The sequence below is a fragment of the Gekko japonicus genome, unplaced genomic scaffold (genome assembly GCF_001447785.1).
Source record: "Gekko japonicus isolate JY-2015 unplaced genomic scaffold, Gekko_japonicus_V1.1 scaffold1014, whole genome shotgun sequence".
Classification (NCBI taxonomy): domain Eukaryota; kingdom Metazoa; phylum Chordata; class Lepidosauria; order Squamata; family Gekkonidae; genus Gekko; species Gekko japonicus.
Window position 1 is genome coordinate 158,804 of NW_015164217.1, and position 16,337 is coordinate 175,140.

Sequence of the window (16,337 nt, forward strand, 5' to 3'; positions counted from 1 at the left end):
AACTTCAAGGCCAGTAGCTCACAGAGTTGAATTTTTGCTCACAAGACTTCACAGCTTAGAGGGAACATTGCTCCAGAGCAGACTCATTTACGCAGCGGCCAAGTGGCTCGCTCACAACTTTAATGCCAGGAGCTCACCAAGTAGAATCTTTGCTCCCAAGACTCCACAGCTTAGAGGGAGCACTGCCACCAGCAGAGGTAGCACGCACGAAAGGGATTGTTCCAAGCGGTGAGAAGCACTCCGTTCCCCTCCCCGCCGGCAAAAAAACTTGTGTATTTTTTATTTAAAATACAGAGGAGAAAACCTAAAAAGGAACTAAAAAAAATAAAAATAAAGTGAGGGAAGTCGGGGATTTCTGATCCACTTCTGAAAGAGTCCTAACCAGAGCAATCCCTTGGCAGGTGCCATTATGTTAGACAGTGGAAGGGGGAGAGAAGAAGAAGGGTGGGCGATCTACAGCTCTCCGCGCGCATGGCGCATGTAGTGCTCATGCAGTTCCGACACCAGGCCAAACTCCCCCGGGCACTCGGTGCAGTGGTACGGTCCATCAGCCCCGTCTGCGTCGTGCTCGCCGTTGGCCGCCCTCGGGGCAGGGGCAGGAGCAGGAGGGGGCTTGTTGCGGGGCGGGGCTGGAGGGCTGCGGCGCCAGCTGTGTTCGCAGCGGTGCGCCTCCAGCGAGGAGGGAGATGCGAAGCCCAGGCCGCACTCGGCGCAGATGTAGTGGAAAGCGCCGCCCCAGCTGGGAGGCGGAGCCGTTCGGCCTTCCCGGCTCTCGGGGTTGCCGGAAAGGGTCAGGGTCGGCGGCTTGGAGGAGGAGGAGCCGCTGTGTGGCCGCTTGCGCCCCACGTGGTAGCTGCGGTGCACCTTCAGGGCTCGGGACGTGCCGAAGCCGCGGCCACATTCGGGGCATTCGTGCCATTCGGGGCTGGGCGCCTGCGAAGAGCTCAGCCGATCGTGCCCGATCTCACCGCCTTCATCCACTGGTTCCCCTACGGCTCCGTGCGACTCTTTGCTTTGGGGGCCTAGTGAGACAACCAGAGGGGGGGAAACACAGTGAAGCAAGACACAGCTGTGATCCACCCGGTCAGCCCCTGCAGGACAGCTCCAGCAGCCACGTGGGGAACCTGTCTACCCTAAACCCTTACCCGTGTTCCTTCTAAGCTGAGTTAGCGCGAGCTAGGTCACGGTCCTTTTAGGCTCCGGCTCACACATTTTTGTCTTAGCTCAGGAAGGACAGCTCCAGGGCAAACTGATTCATGCCGCATCCAGATCGCTCGCTCACAACCTTAATGCCAGACTTTTTGCTCACAAGAACTCCGCAGCTTAGAGGGAGCACCGAACCCTAAACTCTAACCCCTAATCCTAAACCTAACCCTAAAACCCTAACCCTAAACCCCACAGCATGTTGGAGCTGGAAAATGCCAAACGTTGCAGGTTCGGTGAGCGGAATACATCACACTAAAGTAGCTTCCGCCTCCTTTCTTTGTCTCTGCGAGTTCAGTGCCGTCAAGTCGTTTCCGACGTATGGCGACCAGGCCCATAGCTAACGTGGGGCCCGTGGGGCCCGTCCCCCTCCCGCTGTTTGGCGGGGCCCCGATCTTCGGCACCCCCTCCCTCATCCCCTGATCAAGCTGAGCCGGCATCTCCCTGTTTGCGCTTGTCTGAGATAAGCCGAGTCTCTTTAGGACCCAGCAGCAACCGGTGGTTGACTGAGTCACACACCCATTGGTCGGATTGCCGCAGTTGGCTCCTCCTGTTGGATTTTCTGCACCAGGCTTCAGAAAAGATCCTCGGCTCAGGGAAGGAGTGAGGGAGGAAACTCGATCCCCGCTCTCCTTTTTTAAAAGAAACAGGGCAGCTATCCTAGACCTTTGTGTCTATGAACCTTGGGATCCTGGCTCGCCTCAGAGGAAGGCTCTAGTGGGGGCTGTGTGCGTGTGCGCCAAGCAGACCCCCCCTTGCCCTGGAGCCTTTGATGTAATTAGCTGGTGGCCCCCCCAAGGTCCCCTCCCCCCAAAATCCCTAGCTACGGGGCTGATGGCGACCCCATGAATGAATGACCTCCCGAACGTCCCAGCCTCAATAGCCTTGCTCAGGCCTTGGAGGCTGGGGGCCTTTGTGGCTTCCTTGACGGAGTCAATCCATCTCATCCATCTCATCTTGGCTCTCCCTCTTTTCCTTCTGCCTTCCACTTTTCCTAGCATTATTGTCTTTTCCGGCGACTCTCGTCTTCTCCTAATGTCACCAAAGCACGGTAGCCTCAGTTTGGTCCTTTTAGCTTCTAGGGAGAGTTCGATCTAGACTCCTTTGTTTAGGAGCGGAGCAGGGCGGGGGGGAGATCCCACCCCCTGCGTAGTCCTGGAGCTTCTTCCTACCCGGCAGACCCAACCTTCCAATCCGGAAGCCCTACTACGTAATTGTCAAGTGTGGGATTGGAAATGCGTGGCCAGGTGCTCTCTCTGCGATTGTTACTGATTTTATGGCCAGAGCGCCGAACTGCCGGCCTGCATAAAGGTTCTCAGCTGGGCCCTGATTCGAATGAACTCCCTGAACCCAACCCCCCCCAAATTTCCTCTTATCAAACAGCCTTTTGTTACTGGGCGCTTTGGCCGACCTGCCTCTGACTAGGCCCGTTCAAATCCTGGTGCCTGCAGGGGTCATTTCCTGCAGGAGCGCACAGGAGCGGAGCTCCGGCAGTAAAGAGCCCAGGGGGCGGGCACATGCAACCCTCGGTCCCAGCAGCCCTCAGTCAGAGCAAGAAGCAGCCAGGTAAGTTTCAGGTCCCAGCAGCCCTCAGTCAGAGCAAGAAGCAGCCAGGTAAGTTTCAGGGCTCTACAAAATGACCCCTGGGTACCTGGATAGCCATTTGCAGACGGAGTTGGGGGGCCGCTGTCTCCGGAAGATACGGAAGTTGTTTCGGAGTCTTCCTCTTCTTGCATGGTGGGGACACCTGGAAGAATCAGAGCGTGACTGGCCAAACGCAACCCCGGGACGTTTGTTGGCGACTCAGTCTAGGACTACATTTCATTTATTTGTTAAATTTAACTTGTCAGGCCGCCTTCCCCTGTGAGCAGAGCGCAGGGCGGCTTACATCAGTACAAATACAGCTTAAAACAGTATTAAAATTCAACAGCCACAATAAAACAGTACAATCCAGGACGGAAAGTAAATCTCTAATACCCCCTGGGTTAAGTAAGATACAGAACAGAGGGAGGAAGGGGGGAGGGCCAGGCCGTCGCTGCCCGCAACCAAATGCCTGGCGGAACATCTCTGCCTTGGAGGAGGAGGAGATTGGATTTATACCCCACCCTTCACTACCCGAAGGAGTCTCCTTTCCCTTCCTCTTACCAGCATACACACCCTGTGAGGTAGGCAAGGCTGAGAGAGCTCCTGAGAGAACTGCTCTTGAGAGAACAGCTCTGAGAGAACTTGTAACTGACCCAAGGTCACACCAGCAGCTGCATGTGGAGAGGTGGGGCATCAAACCCGGTTCTCCCAGATTAGAGTCCGTGCTCCTAACCACTACACCAGACTGGCTCTTAGAGACCAACAAGATTTTGGGGTATAAGCGTTCCACAGTCAAAGCTCCTTTCCTCAGACGAGTGTTATCTGACAAAGGGAGATTTGACTCCCAAAACCTTGACCGTCTCTAAGGTGCTGCTGGATTTGACTGGAGTGCTTCCACTGGAGACCAACAGGGCTGCCCTCCGAAACTGTGCATATACGCACACTCAGAAGACAAAGGTCCTTATAGTACTGATATGCTAGATAGCCTGTGTCCATCCTCCACATGCGCCTTTCCGGATGCCCTCGCTTCTTAAATGCCTTCAGCCTTCAGTTCTTGACACGGCTGCCCATCTTCATCTGTCTCCAAGGAAGGCACACAGAATGGAAAGCAATCCACCCTGTGCCGCTTTCCAATAACTAGGACAGACGGACTCCCATTCTAGCAGTATCTGAAGAAACGAGCAGTGGCTCACGAAAGCTCACCCCCCCGCCACAACTTTTCTTAGTCTTCAAGGTGCTACTGGACTCTCGCTCTTTTCTACTGCTTTTTTGTTGCTGTTCAGTCGCACAGTCGAGTCCGACTCTTCGCGACCCCGTGGACCAGATTACGCCAGGCCTTCCTGTCTTCCGCCGTCCTCTGAAGTTGGCTCAATTCCATGTTCGTTGCATCTATGACACTGTCTAACCATCTCATCCTCTGCCGTCCCCGTCTTCTTTGCTACAGACGGACTAACACGGCTGCCCGTCTCGATCTTGTTCGATTCTTAACGGCTCTCATGAGCTTCAAAGTTTATTTCACGTACATGTTATTCAGAGAGTGCACCTAAGATCTTCAAGGGTTTCGTTTTAGATCTGGCGCCTTTGAGAGTCAAAAAGAGGGGGGGGAGTTTAAACTAAGCTTCTCAGCACTCTGAGGTCTGTACCGAGTGTCACTTTTTCTGTCCTCATACAGAACCGAGGAATATACAGGGAGCCTGTTTAGCGTGGCAGATGGCAATCTGGGAGAACCAGGTTTGACTCCCCATTCCTCCACATGCAGCCAGCTGGGTGACCTTGGGTCAGTCACATTTCTCTCAGTGCTGTTCTCTCAAGACCGGTTCTCTCGGAGCCCTCTCAGGCCCACCTACCTCACAGGGTGTCTGTTGTGGGGGAGAGGAAGGGAAAGGAGATTTGAAACCACTCTGAGACTTCACGTGAAGGGCAGGGTATAAATCCAACTCGTTTTCGTCTACACATCAGCGTCCTTTGAAACTCATAACATGAGACATTAAGTGATTTTTAACTTAAGCCACCCAAAAGTCTCACAGAAGTCATTTGGTCCTGAATGATGCGCAAGCTCTGGTGAGTCTCCAAAGGAACAGTGTTCCTCTGTTGTGAGATGGAGGCAGCAGAAAACGCCTTTCTTCTTGCTATACCAACTGTGCGCAGAGATGGAATTTCTGATGGGTTTGACAATGTGGCGCAGTGTCTAAGGCTCTGGGAGTTTATTTACAAAAATTTTATCAAAGGAAACTTCAAAATCTCTCCTCAGCGGTGAAGCTTCACCCTTTCTCAACCGGACCTACCTCAAGAGGCTGTTGTTGCGACAAAGACTAAAAAAAAAATTAGATGATGCCAAACATGCCATGGATAGGAATGGAGCAAAAGCCTTTTTTGGTCATTAAGAGAGCCTGGTGGACCCAGGGGAGTGGGGTCACACATCCATGGGACACCAACCAGTCTCAAAGTGAATGTTCTTAAGCCTAGGGTAGCTAATGCAGTCCCCCTCAACCTGGATGGTCCAGCCTAGCCCGATCTCATCAGGTTTCAGAAACCAAGCAGAGTCGGCCTCGGCTAGTACTTGGATGGGAGACCACCACAGGAGGAAGGCAACTCTGAATGTCTCTTGAAAACCCTGCAGGGTCATCATACGTCACCTGCAACTTGACAATACTTTCCTCCACCACCACCTAATGCCCATAGGTCCATAGCAACCAGACCCACTTTTTCCACCTAGAGCAGTATTACCCAGGGGTCATTTCCTGCAGGAGCGCACAGGAGCGGAGCTCCGGCAGTAAAGAGCCCAGGGGGTGGGCCCATGCAACAAGCCCCGCCCCCTGCTCCCAGCAGCTCTCAATCAGAGTAAGAAGCAGCCAAGTAAGCTGCAAAGCCCCCCCGTCGGTCCCCTGGTCCAAAACAGTCCAGTGGCACCTTTAAGACCAGGTTTTATTCAGGTACAAGCTCTCCCGCCTCTGCGAGGACAGATCTGCACATCCCCCCCCCCCAATAGCTAGCAATCCAAAACAGCCCAGTGGAGCCTGAGCGGGGGGCAGGGCTTTTTTTGTAGAAAAAGCCCAGCAGGAACTCATTAGCATAATAGGCCATACCCAACAGCAGGAACTCATTAGCATATTAGGTCACACCCATGAAAGCACAGCTCATTAGCATATTAGGCCACACTCCCGTGTTACCAGAAGTGTGGTCATCCAGCCACACCCACCTTTTGCTTCTTATTCTGTTTACCTTGTTTGTTGTCAAAACCCAGGGCTTCTTTTGGAGCAGGAACTCCTTTGCATGTTAGGCCACATACCCCTAATGTAGCCAATCCTAATGAGTTCCTGCTGTTGGGTGTGGCCTATTATGATAATGACTTCCTGCTAGGTGTGGCCAACTTGGGAGCCAGCCGGAACTCCGTTCCTGTGCGTTCCTGCCCAAAAATAGCCCTGGCGGTGGGTGTTGCCTGCTGACACACTTCCGGTGATGTCAGGGGGTGTGGCATATGCAAATACGTTATGCTAATGAGTTATGCTAATGAGCCCCTGCACCTCTTTTTCTATGAAATGACCCCTGGGATTACCTACTCTGACCAGCAGAAACCCCCTGAAAAGAGCACTCCCATCCTCTGTGGCCAGTTGACTGGTGTTGGAAAGAACTGAAGCTGGGTCTTCCAGCACACACAGCGGCAGCTCCCGACAGTCCACCTCCTTAAAAGTGCCAGGCCCCAGGGATGGAGCCCCACAGAGATAATGGCGCAAGACAGCTTCCCTGGCTCTTTACCACACACGGCAGCCTGCAGTCGGGAACCGGAGGACCAACACCTGATCTAACTCACGTCTGTTCTTAGCTCTGTCTACAGATGGATGTTGTGGAAAGACCTACTGGTAAACCACATGGAAGTTATGAAATAACACAGCAGGAGCCCACAGAAAGAGAGCCCCAAAAAGGGTGGAATGACCCCCCCCCAAAAAAAAGAACCCCAAGTGATGCTTGGTCCCCTTGCAGTGCAGTGAATAAGGAAAAGAGGAGGACTTTATCAAGCTACCTGTGTCTTTCTCTGCAACCTAGCTCCCCCTAGTGCCCAGGTGAAGCCACTGCAGCACCTGCCAAAGTTAACGGTGACACACAAACCTTACAGCTATAGATGCTGTCATCCAGACTACGCTCCAGTTATTCTCGTAGGCAAGAGGCAGATCCACACACCGCTTTTGCATGCCTGCTGGTTTCTAACTTGGCCAAGGAAACTACTTGGGAAGACAAATTGCCCTTCCTTCAATATATTTTTAGGTACTTCCCTTGTATGTTTCCCGGTGAAGCTCAAATCAGGCCAGGCAGCCCCAGGCCTCTTTCTCCTGACTCTCCTCTGACCTTTATGGGCTTGCTGGCCGGAGGAAAGGGAACTCAGCCGGCCCTCCCCACCTCCCACCCCGCTGGCTACACTTTGCTCACCGGTCGAGGTCCCATCCTCCTCCTCAAAGCCAATGTCCTCCCAACTTCCACATGCTTAGGGACTTCAGACATGACCCCTGAATAATGCCAGCAGCCCAACCTGCAAGAGGAAGGATCGGGACCGGTCAACTGGCATCCAAACCCGCTTCCCTATGCTCTCCCATGGAGGAAGGGGAAGGAAAGAGAGGGTGCAAGAAGAGAGAGAGAAAAGAGGGGGAAAGGGACCATGACCCACAATGCACTAGGGCTGACATGATATGGCCCAATCCCACAATGCGCTGGGGGGACTGTGGCTGCAACCCAAGTGCCCACGATGCACTGCCACCAGTATGGACCGGAGGGGATTCAATCCCATAATGTTCTGCAGCTGTCTGAACCACAAGATTTGGGGGGGGACCCGATCCCACAATGCACTGCGACTACTGGTAGGGGGTAGCGGACCGGGGGAGGGCATGCAAAAAAACACCCTGCCCCCATAATGCATTGCGCGCCCTAGCACTCACCGGTTCCTCCGGATTTGGGGAGGGGCAGCCCGGTCCCGTCTACCCACAGGACCCTAGCTGCGCAGGCGCAGACGGAGAAAGTGGGCGGGGTTCTCTCGGCGGTCTTGATTCCTTGCGCGTGCGCTGGACGACCGGGCGAAAACAACAGCAAGCGGGACTGCGCATGGGCGGGAGGGCGGAGAGGCCCGGAGGAGACTGGGCGTCGGGGCGCATGCGCCGCAGCGGACGGTCGTGGAGCGGTTCTGCGCGTGCTCAGTGTAAAAGTAATGGCAGAGGGTGATCGTCGGGTTGCTGGCAGGCGGTTCTGCGCGTGCGCTTATGAATGCACCGCGGGGTGCGGGGAACAAGGATAGGCGCCGGGAAATTAGTGGGTTTTGTAACACATTGTTTACTCGCAAGTAACTCCTCTTCTGTTCCAAGGGGCTTGCTCCTAAGTAAATATGCACAGGATTGCAGCCTTCCTTTTCTGCTTATCCCCCCCCCCCTTTCCCCTTCCAAGCAGGAACGAGAAGATACACCAGATTCAAGAATCTGGGGATGCCAAGCAACAGCCAGAGGCGTGCAAAAAACAACCACCACCCGGCTCTTGCTTCCGGCAGAACCGAGCCGGCGAGGTCTCCGTGAGCGTCCAGCGACGGCCGGTCTAAAGGGGCTGCTTTGCCTATAGGGCGGCCTCAAGCACAGAGAGACATGCCCATCAGAAGGGCGCAGAAGCATTGCCCGCCGGGCGCTTGGAATGCCGGAATGCCAACCTCCAGGTGGCACCCGGGGACACACACACCCCGAGAATTGCAGCTCAGACTAGAGAGATCCGTTCCTCTGTAGGAAATTGGATGCTTTGGAGGGTGGACGCTATGGCCCTGTACCCCACTGAGGTCCCTATCCTTCTCAGGCTCCATCCCCAAGTCTCCAGGAGTTTCCCAGCCAGGATCTGGCAACCCTACCCCGCCGCCTCCCGCTGGTGGCCAGGGGAGACCTAGCAACCCTACCCGGCACAGCTCCCTTCGAAGCATGGGAGCCCTACGGCGGAGGAGACGTTGGCAACTGCGGGGTGGGGGCAGTGCCGGATTTACGCATAAGCTAAATAAGCTACAGCTTAGGGCCTCGCAATCTGCTGGGGCCTCGAATAAAAACACAATATAAAAAATGATTTCAAATATTAAAAAGGCATATATATTTTAAATTTTTCTGAGACCAGCTGATGTAATTTAAAACAGTAGGGGGCCTCTGGGTTTTGTATAGCTTAGGGCCTCGGCAAGTCTAAATCCGGCCCTGGGTGGGGGGAGAGGTCTGGCCGGCAGGGGGCGCGGCTGTCGATGCGGGCGAGTGGGAATGTAGCGCTTTCGACCCGTGGCCGGCAGAGGGAGCTCGAGTGTTAGATTGGATGCGGGCCGCTGCTGGCGGCGGGTCGTTCTGTGCCGCTGGCGGCGCTTCGGGGAGCAGCGCGGCAGATGCGGCCGCTGGGGGCACACGGTGCACCGCCCTGCTCCCGTCGCTGCTGGCACACGCTGGAGCGGACTGGAATGGCTGCGGCGGGAGAAGCTGCGATCGTTGTCGAGGCGGAGGAGTCTTCCTCTGATTTCCTCCTTCAGCGTTTTCACCCTCTCCCTTCCTCCAGAGAGGCTTACGTGGTCACCCTTCTCACAACAACCCTGTGAGGGAGGTGACTGTGACTGGCTCCAGGTCCCCCAGTGTTGCTTCGCAGCAAGTGAGTATATGAGGCCGGGAAGAGTCTAGATGGGGGCTGACAGTTCTCCCAGAACAACAAATGGTCTACAGAAAACACTTTTCCCTGGAGAGGGGGAAATGGCAACTTCAGAAGGTTTACAGTGTAGCAGGGATCCTCAAGACGGTGCCCGTGAGCACCCACTGGTACCTGTCTGGTATGGGCTCCCTGCTTTCGGGAAAGTGGGTAGGGCCAGCAGCAGTGTTCCCTCTAAGCTGAGTTAGTGTGAGCTAGCCCGCAGTTTTTTAGCCTCCGGCTCACACGTTTTTGTCCTAACTCAGGAAGGATGGCTCCAGGGCAAACTGATTTATGCAGCAGCCAAATCGCTCGCTCACAACTTTAATGCCGGTCGCTCACAAAGTAGAATTTTTGCTCACAAGACTCCACAGCTTAGAGGGAGCATTGGCCAGCAGAGCTTCTGAGTGGCCGTTGGAGATCTGCTAGGTGAGTTTTTCTTTTCTCTCTCTCTCACTCCACTTATGTGTATAACAATATTTTATTTATTTACTTATCAGATTGGATTTTACTAGGCCACCCTTCCCTACAAAGTAGGGCTCAGGGCGGCTTACGACGAAATAGTAGACAAATCCCAATGTAAAAACTAAGTTAAAACAAACCAGTAAATACCGATAGATAAAAACAGCGTACGTACAATATACAAGATGGCGGACAGAATTCCAGCTCCCCAGCCTCCCGGCGGGAGGGGTTACGAGGGATGGGGAAATATATCAGAGTGCCAAAGGATGCCCTCGTCACTGTCCTCAACCGAAGACCCGGCAGAATGTCTCTGCCTTCCATGCCCTGAGGAAAGGTATCAACAGGGTGCTCATTCGAAAGAGAAATTGGATTTATACCCCGCCCTTCACTACCCGAAGGAGTCTCAGAGCGGCTTACAAACTCCTTTCCCTTCCCCTCCCCACAACAGACACCCTGTGAGGTGGGTGGGGCTGAGAGAGCTCTTGACAGAAACTGCTCTTTTTCAAGGACAGCTGTGCCAGAATTATGGCTTGCCCAAGGTCATCCAGCCAGGCGCAAGCGGAGGAGTGGGGGAATCAAACCCGGTTCTCCCCGATTAGAGTCCGCACACTTAACCACTACACCAAACTGGCTCTCTATTAAACAGAGCTTCTGCTTGAAATGCGAGTTACGCATTACCTCACTCCCTGGCGTTTTGTGATTGTCTCCGCCTCCCACGGCAGCCATTTTGTGGTTGCACCCACCACCCTGTGTCACAATTCCAAAGGTGCCCCAGGCTCAAAAAGGTTGGGGACCCCTACTCTATAACATCGTATCTCTGAAGAGCTCTGTCGCGAAGCTGCACCTTCTCGGCCTCTGCCCCCGAATCTCAAGGAATTTCCCAACCCGGAGTTGCCAGCCGGGGTCTCCCAAGCCACAACTTGGACCGCTGTGCCACGCTGCTCTCTGTTGCCGTTCAGAAGCCTGCATTCAAGGATGAGAGAAGAAGAAGAGATTGGATTTATACCCTGCTTTTCACTCCCTGAAGGAGTCTCAGAGCGGCTTACAATCTCCTTTCCCTTCCCCTCCCCACAACAGACACCCTGTGAGGTAGGTGGGGCTGAGAGAGCTCTCTCCAGAACTGCCCTTGAGAGAACAGCCCTGAAAGAACTTGTAACTGACCCAAAGTCACACCAGCGGCTGGATGTGGAAGAGTGGGGAATCAAACCCAGTTCTCCCAGATTTAGAGTCCATGCTCCTAACCACTACACCGAACTGGACAGACTAGCCAGAGGGTAAAAGATGCTGCACCAACACGCATCTCCTCGTGGCCTGCCTTTTTTGTGGCTTCTCGACCCCCATTCCCTCTGTGGCAAGATGCAGATATCTGCGGCGCCCAAAGACGGAAGCGGGTGAACCCGGCTGTATGCAGGGAGGCAAGCCCGGCCTTTCTGCCTGTCTCTCTAGCAGCATCTGCTCCTTAGCACAGTAACTGTGGGGGACCCCGCTCCACTCAAAGTGGGCTCTCAAATCCCCAACCCTTCCGTGAAGTCCCAGAGAAATACAGGATCCAGAGTCAGTATAGTAGCATCTCCCTCCCAGCAGAGATGAGCACACCAGTCCCATGGACTTTCAGCAAAGACCCAGACGTATTATTTGAGGATCGGCAGATGTGGCTGGAGACACCTCTGCGCTTCACTAGGAGTTAGTTTCTGGAAATGGATATCGGGAAGATTAAGAGCTAAGTGGAAGGCTTGTGCGATCAAATAATCAACCTCTCAGCTTGTCTTTGGGTTTAGCTCCTTCGCGAGTCTCTGAAAGGATCGCCGAGTAACTGGGGCCTGCCTGAAAGCAATCAGTGCGTTCGTTTCAGAATGACGGTGTTGCAAAAATTGCCACAGAGCTGCCCAAAGTGAGTAGGGCTGGCATGAAGGGGACACATCCAGTCTCTGCTGAAGGCACAACGGGTTGAACGCACCTTGCGGCAGAGGATTCATCGACGTTGGACTTTGTGGGAAGTGAGGGGCTATATCGCTCTACTGCCGGTTTGGTGTAGTAGTTATGAGCGTGGACTCTAATCTGGGAGAACCAGGTTGGATTCCCCACGCCTCTACATGCAGCTGCTGGTGTGACCTTGGGTCAGCTACAAGCTCCTTCAGAGCTGTTCTCTCACAAGCAGTCCTCAAAAGAGCTCTCTCAGCCCCACCTATCTCACAGAGTGTCTGTTGTGGGGAGCCAGTTTGGTGTCGTGGTTAAGTGCACGGATTCTAATCTGGGAGAACCAGGTTTGATTCCCCACTCCTCCACTTGCAGCTGCTGGATGACCTTGGGTCAGTCACAAGTTTTCTCAGAGCTGTTCTCTCAGGAGCAGTTCTCCGAAGAGCTCTCTCAGTCCCACCTACCTCACAAGGTGTCTTTTGTGGGGAGGGGAAGGGAGTTTGTAAGCTGCTCTGAGACTCCTTTGGGTAGTGAAGGGTGGGGTATATATCCAATCTCCTCCTTCCTCTTTCACTCAAACGCATATCCCATAAGGTGAGCAGGAGAGTCCATCCTAATGCCTTCTGTCTTCACAGCAGATATGCATTATCTTCTTGTAATCCCTGCAAAGTGGACCGATATTACTACCTCTGAAATGCAGATGAGAAGGAGGTGCTGCTTCTCTCTCATCTGCACACCTAAAAAGCACGCTTCCTCCAAAGTCAAGCTTTCTGGGATGAATGGGGCGCCTACCTAACCCTTAGCAACAAGAACGAAACTCCCCATATGAAGGGGGGGGGAGGCATTCGGCAAGAGCATGAAAAGCAAGCAGGGAATTTTCCACCGCCTCTTTAAGAGAGCAAAGGAGGAGAGGGGGGGTGTTCGGAATGAGGATGATGTCATTCTCCTGGGGGTCACATGGGGCGCCTGGTTGCTACAATGAAGTCAGCTTGGTTTTTATATCTCCCCCCCCCTCCCTCCACACACACACACAGAGGCAAGCAGAGGCGTGGAATATAATCCACCGATGGGAACACTCCGCTCGTGTTTTTACAGGCTCGGTCAGGGCTCAGACAACATTTCACATCACAAGAGAAGGGAAATTCTGGCTGCTCTTGGGGGGGAAAGGAGCTTTGCGGGATCACCACCAACAGCGCGACCGGCTTCTGAGTGACACATACCGATGCTCATGCGGATTCTGGGCCCCATCCCGGAAGGCTAGCCAGACAGACATTCCTTCAGGGTGTTTTCCTTGCAACAGGTTTGCAGGCGTGTTAGAACCAGGCGTTGCAGAAACTTGGGGGTTCAGTGAGCCTGGGGTCTTTCTGTTTTTCTATGCTATTCAGGTATTGCTATAACCAGGGGTCATTTCCTGCAGGAGCGCACAGGAGCGGAGCTCCGGCAGTAAAGAGCCCAGGGGGCGGGCACATGCAACAAGCCCCACCCCCCTGCTCCCAGCAGCCGTCAGTCAGAGCAAGAAGCAGACAGGTAAGTTGCAGAGCTCCCCCCGGCCCAAAACAGTCCAGTGGTACCTTTTAAGACCAAGTTTTATTCAGGTACAAGCTCTCCCTCCTATGTGAGGACAGATCTGCACGTCCCCCCCCCCCCACTAGCTAGCAATCCAAAATAGTCCAGTGGAGCCTGAGCGGTGGGTGTTGCCTTCTGACACACGTCCAGTGGTGTCAGGGGGTGTGGCATATGCAAATAAGTTATGCTAATGAGTTATGCTAATGAGCTCCTGCACCTCTTTTTGTACAAAATGACCCCTGGATAACTGACTTTGGTTTCTTGGTTCAGAAGTCCCAGAAGCCTTTGCTCTTTTGCTGGCAGCCTAGGCGTAACAACGAAAGCCTTGCCCTGTAAGATGTACCTTTGCCTGAATCCACATTCCCCGGCCTTCCGAGAGCCAGGCTCCAAAGCCTGAACATCTCTGTCTAGGCCTTGTTGAGATCGCAGTTAATAAAACATATCTGGGGCTGAAGGTCATACTAGCGAAGGTTCATTGTACCAGCGTAGGATGGGCTGGTGTTTGGCAAGTTTGGTATGTTTTTAATTGACTCCTCCCTTGATTCCTATTGGCTGAAAAGAGAATAAAAAGAAGGCTTTGGGCTTTTAAGGGGCTGTTTGGCCAACACCCCACCTAGGATTGAGGGGGGTCTTGGTCCACAGTCCAGGAATTCCTTGTTCTTTCTGAAGTGTACACTATATCAGGTATTGGGATTTTTCTATATGCTGTTGGGTATTGGTATTGATAGTTATGTATGGCTGTAAGAGTTGGACCATAAGGAAGGCCGAGTGCCGAAGTATAGATTCTTTTGAATTATGGTGCTGGAGAAGACTCTTGATAGTCCCTTGGACTGCAAGGAGATCGAATCAGTCAATCCTAAAAGAAACCAACCCTGACTGTTCCCTGGAAGGCCAGATCCTGAAGCTGAAGCTCAAATACTTTGGCCACCCAATGAGAAGGGAGCACTCACTGGAGAAGACCCTGATGCTGGGAAAGACTGAAGGTCAAAGAAGACGGGGACGGCAAAGGATGAGATGGTTAGACAGTGTCACCGATGCAACGAACATGGAATTGAGCAAACTTCAGAGGACGGCGGAAGACCGGAGGGCCTGGCATGATGTGGTCCATGGGGTCGTGAAGAGTCGGACTCAACTGTGCGACTGAACAACAACAACAACATTGATATCGGATATATGCCAGTTTGGTGTAGTGGTTAAGTGCATAGACTCTAATCTGGGAGACCCGGGTTTGATTCCCCACTTCTCCACATGCAGCTGCTGGTGTGACCTTGGGTCAATCACAAATTCTTTCAGAACTGTCCTTGAAAGAGCAGTTCTCTCAGAGCTCTCTCAGCCCCACCTACCCCACAGGGTGTCTGTTGTGGGGAGGGGAAGGAGTTTGTAAGTTGTTTTGAGATGGGGTGAAGGATGGGGTATTAATCCAATCTCCTCCTCCTCTTCTTTTTCTTCTTCTTCATCTTCTTCTTATTCAGAGTCTCTGAGCAGCTTACAATCCCTTTCCCTTCCCCACAACAGACACTCTGTGAGGTAGGTGGGGCCGAGAGAGCTCTTGAGATAACTTGTGACTGACCCAAGGCTGCATGTGGAGGAGCGGGGACTCAAACCCGGGTCTCCCAGATTAGAGTCCGCGCGCTCCTAACCACTGCACCAAACTGGCTCTCGTGTATGGTTTTAGAGTTAATAAATACTTTTCGTTTAAGGCAACTGTTCTTGCTGTGTTTCTCTCCCTCTGGAGGCCTAAGTTCCCTAGCCAGACTCCACACACCCACAAAAAAGAGCTGTAATAGGGTTGGGGATCCCTGGAAGAGGCCTGGGCCCTAGAATTCCCCTACACCAGGCCTGGAAACGAACTGGTTTGGACCTGAAGATAGCAGAAGTGTGATCCCTGGTAGCCTAAGGAATGTCCAGTCCGGGCCTCTTGTATGTCTTTCAAAGGAGCATCAAGGAAGGAACCGGCTGCATGGGGCCAACAGGATATCTCCCTACACAGTCACAGTGAGACATGAAATGTGGCGCCTAGCAAAAAGGGAACGAGTGGGGTAGAGTTTTTCACGGAATTATCCAGAAAATGCCACCTCACTGTTGTGGGTGGTCTTCTGGGAGCCTCGCACCCCGGTCCGTGGTGGTGGGGGATTTCTCCACTCCTCCACTTGCAGCTGCTGGATGACCTTGGGCAAGCCATCGTTCTGTCAGAGCTGTCCTCTCCAGGGCAGTTCTGGAAAGAGCTCTCTCAGCCCCACCTACTTCACAGGCAATGCTCCCTCTAAGCCGTTGGCGTCTTGTGAGCGAAAAATTCCACCTTGTGAGCTACTGGCCAACCACCTCTGGGCGACTTTTGCCTGGAACACCCCATGGGGTTTGTTATGTTCTGAGTTATTTCTAAGCTGTTTAGTGATGGCTTGTGCTAAGGTATCCTAGTTTCCTCTGTCGTGATTGGCTGCGTAATAAAGACCTTCTAGTGGTCCTAAAGCCGTACAGAGTATCCTATCAGAAAGATCCGCTTAGGTCCAATCAGACCTCATGAAAGTAGTTACACTGTATATAGTTCAGTTTGGAACAGTCTAAGTTTGGACGCCGCTCTTCACAGAGTCAGATTAGAGCGGAGTAACGTTCTGAATAAAAGCCTTGCATTGATAATCATCTCCCACCTTTCAATACATAAAAGGGGTCTCCAAAAGTCAGCCGCAACTTGACCACGCTTTCCACCATCCAGTTATCCATCTCCGCGGAGCCTCCCGTATGCACCCCGCACTAGCTACTCAACCACGTCTGCAGCACTTTTAAATTGGGTTTAAAATTGGATCGCATTCACCCTTCGTTCAAGGTTGCCAACAGGCAGCCTGGAGAAAAATGACCCGTCCCTTTTCACAGAGGATTCATTTGCAGAAACTGGAAGTTGACGCTTTTCGGGTTAGGGAGGTAAATAGCATCCCATT

The 16,337-nt window shown here is 53.1% G+C and overlaps 1 protein-coding gene across 1 annotated transcript; it reads right to left on the minus strand.

Moving 5' to 3' along the window:
- Positions 1–131: 131 nt before the first annotated feature.
- On the minus strand, positions 132–16,122 carry LOC107108095 (zinc finger protein 526-like). The gene is made up of 4 exons (XM_015408490.1): positions 16,050–16,122; positions 7,716–7,838; positions 2,855–2,950; positions 132–1,022 (listed from the first exon to the last, which is right to left on the minus strand). Exons 1-4 carry the CDS (start codon positions 16,120–16,122, stop codon positions 454–456), a joined length of 861 nt encoding a protein of 286 aa, XP_015263976.1. The 3' UTR covers positions 132–453.
- Positions 16,123–16,337: the final 215 nt, after the last annotated feature.

Excerpts from the sequence above, each read along its gene's own strand:
- LOC107108095 (XM_015408490.1), bottom strand. The coding sequence starts at position 16,122 with ATGGATAACTGGATGGTGGAAAGCGTGGTCAAGTTGCGGCTGACTTTT. Across the intron at positions 2,951-7,715 it reads CCCCAAATCCGGAGGAACCG|GTGTCCCCACCATGCAAGAA; the intron begins GTGAGTGCTAGG and ends TGATTCTTCCAG. Across the intron at positions 1,023-2,854 it reads GTCTGCAAATGGCTATCCAG|GCCCCCAAAGCAAAGAGTCG; the intron begins GTACCCAGGGGT and ends TTGTCTCACTAG.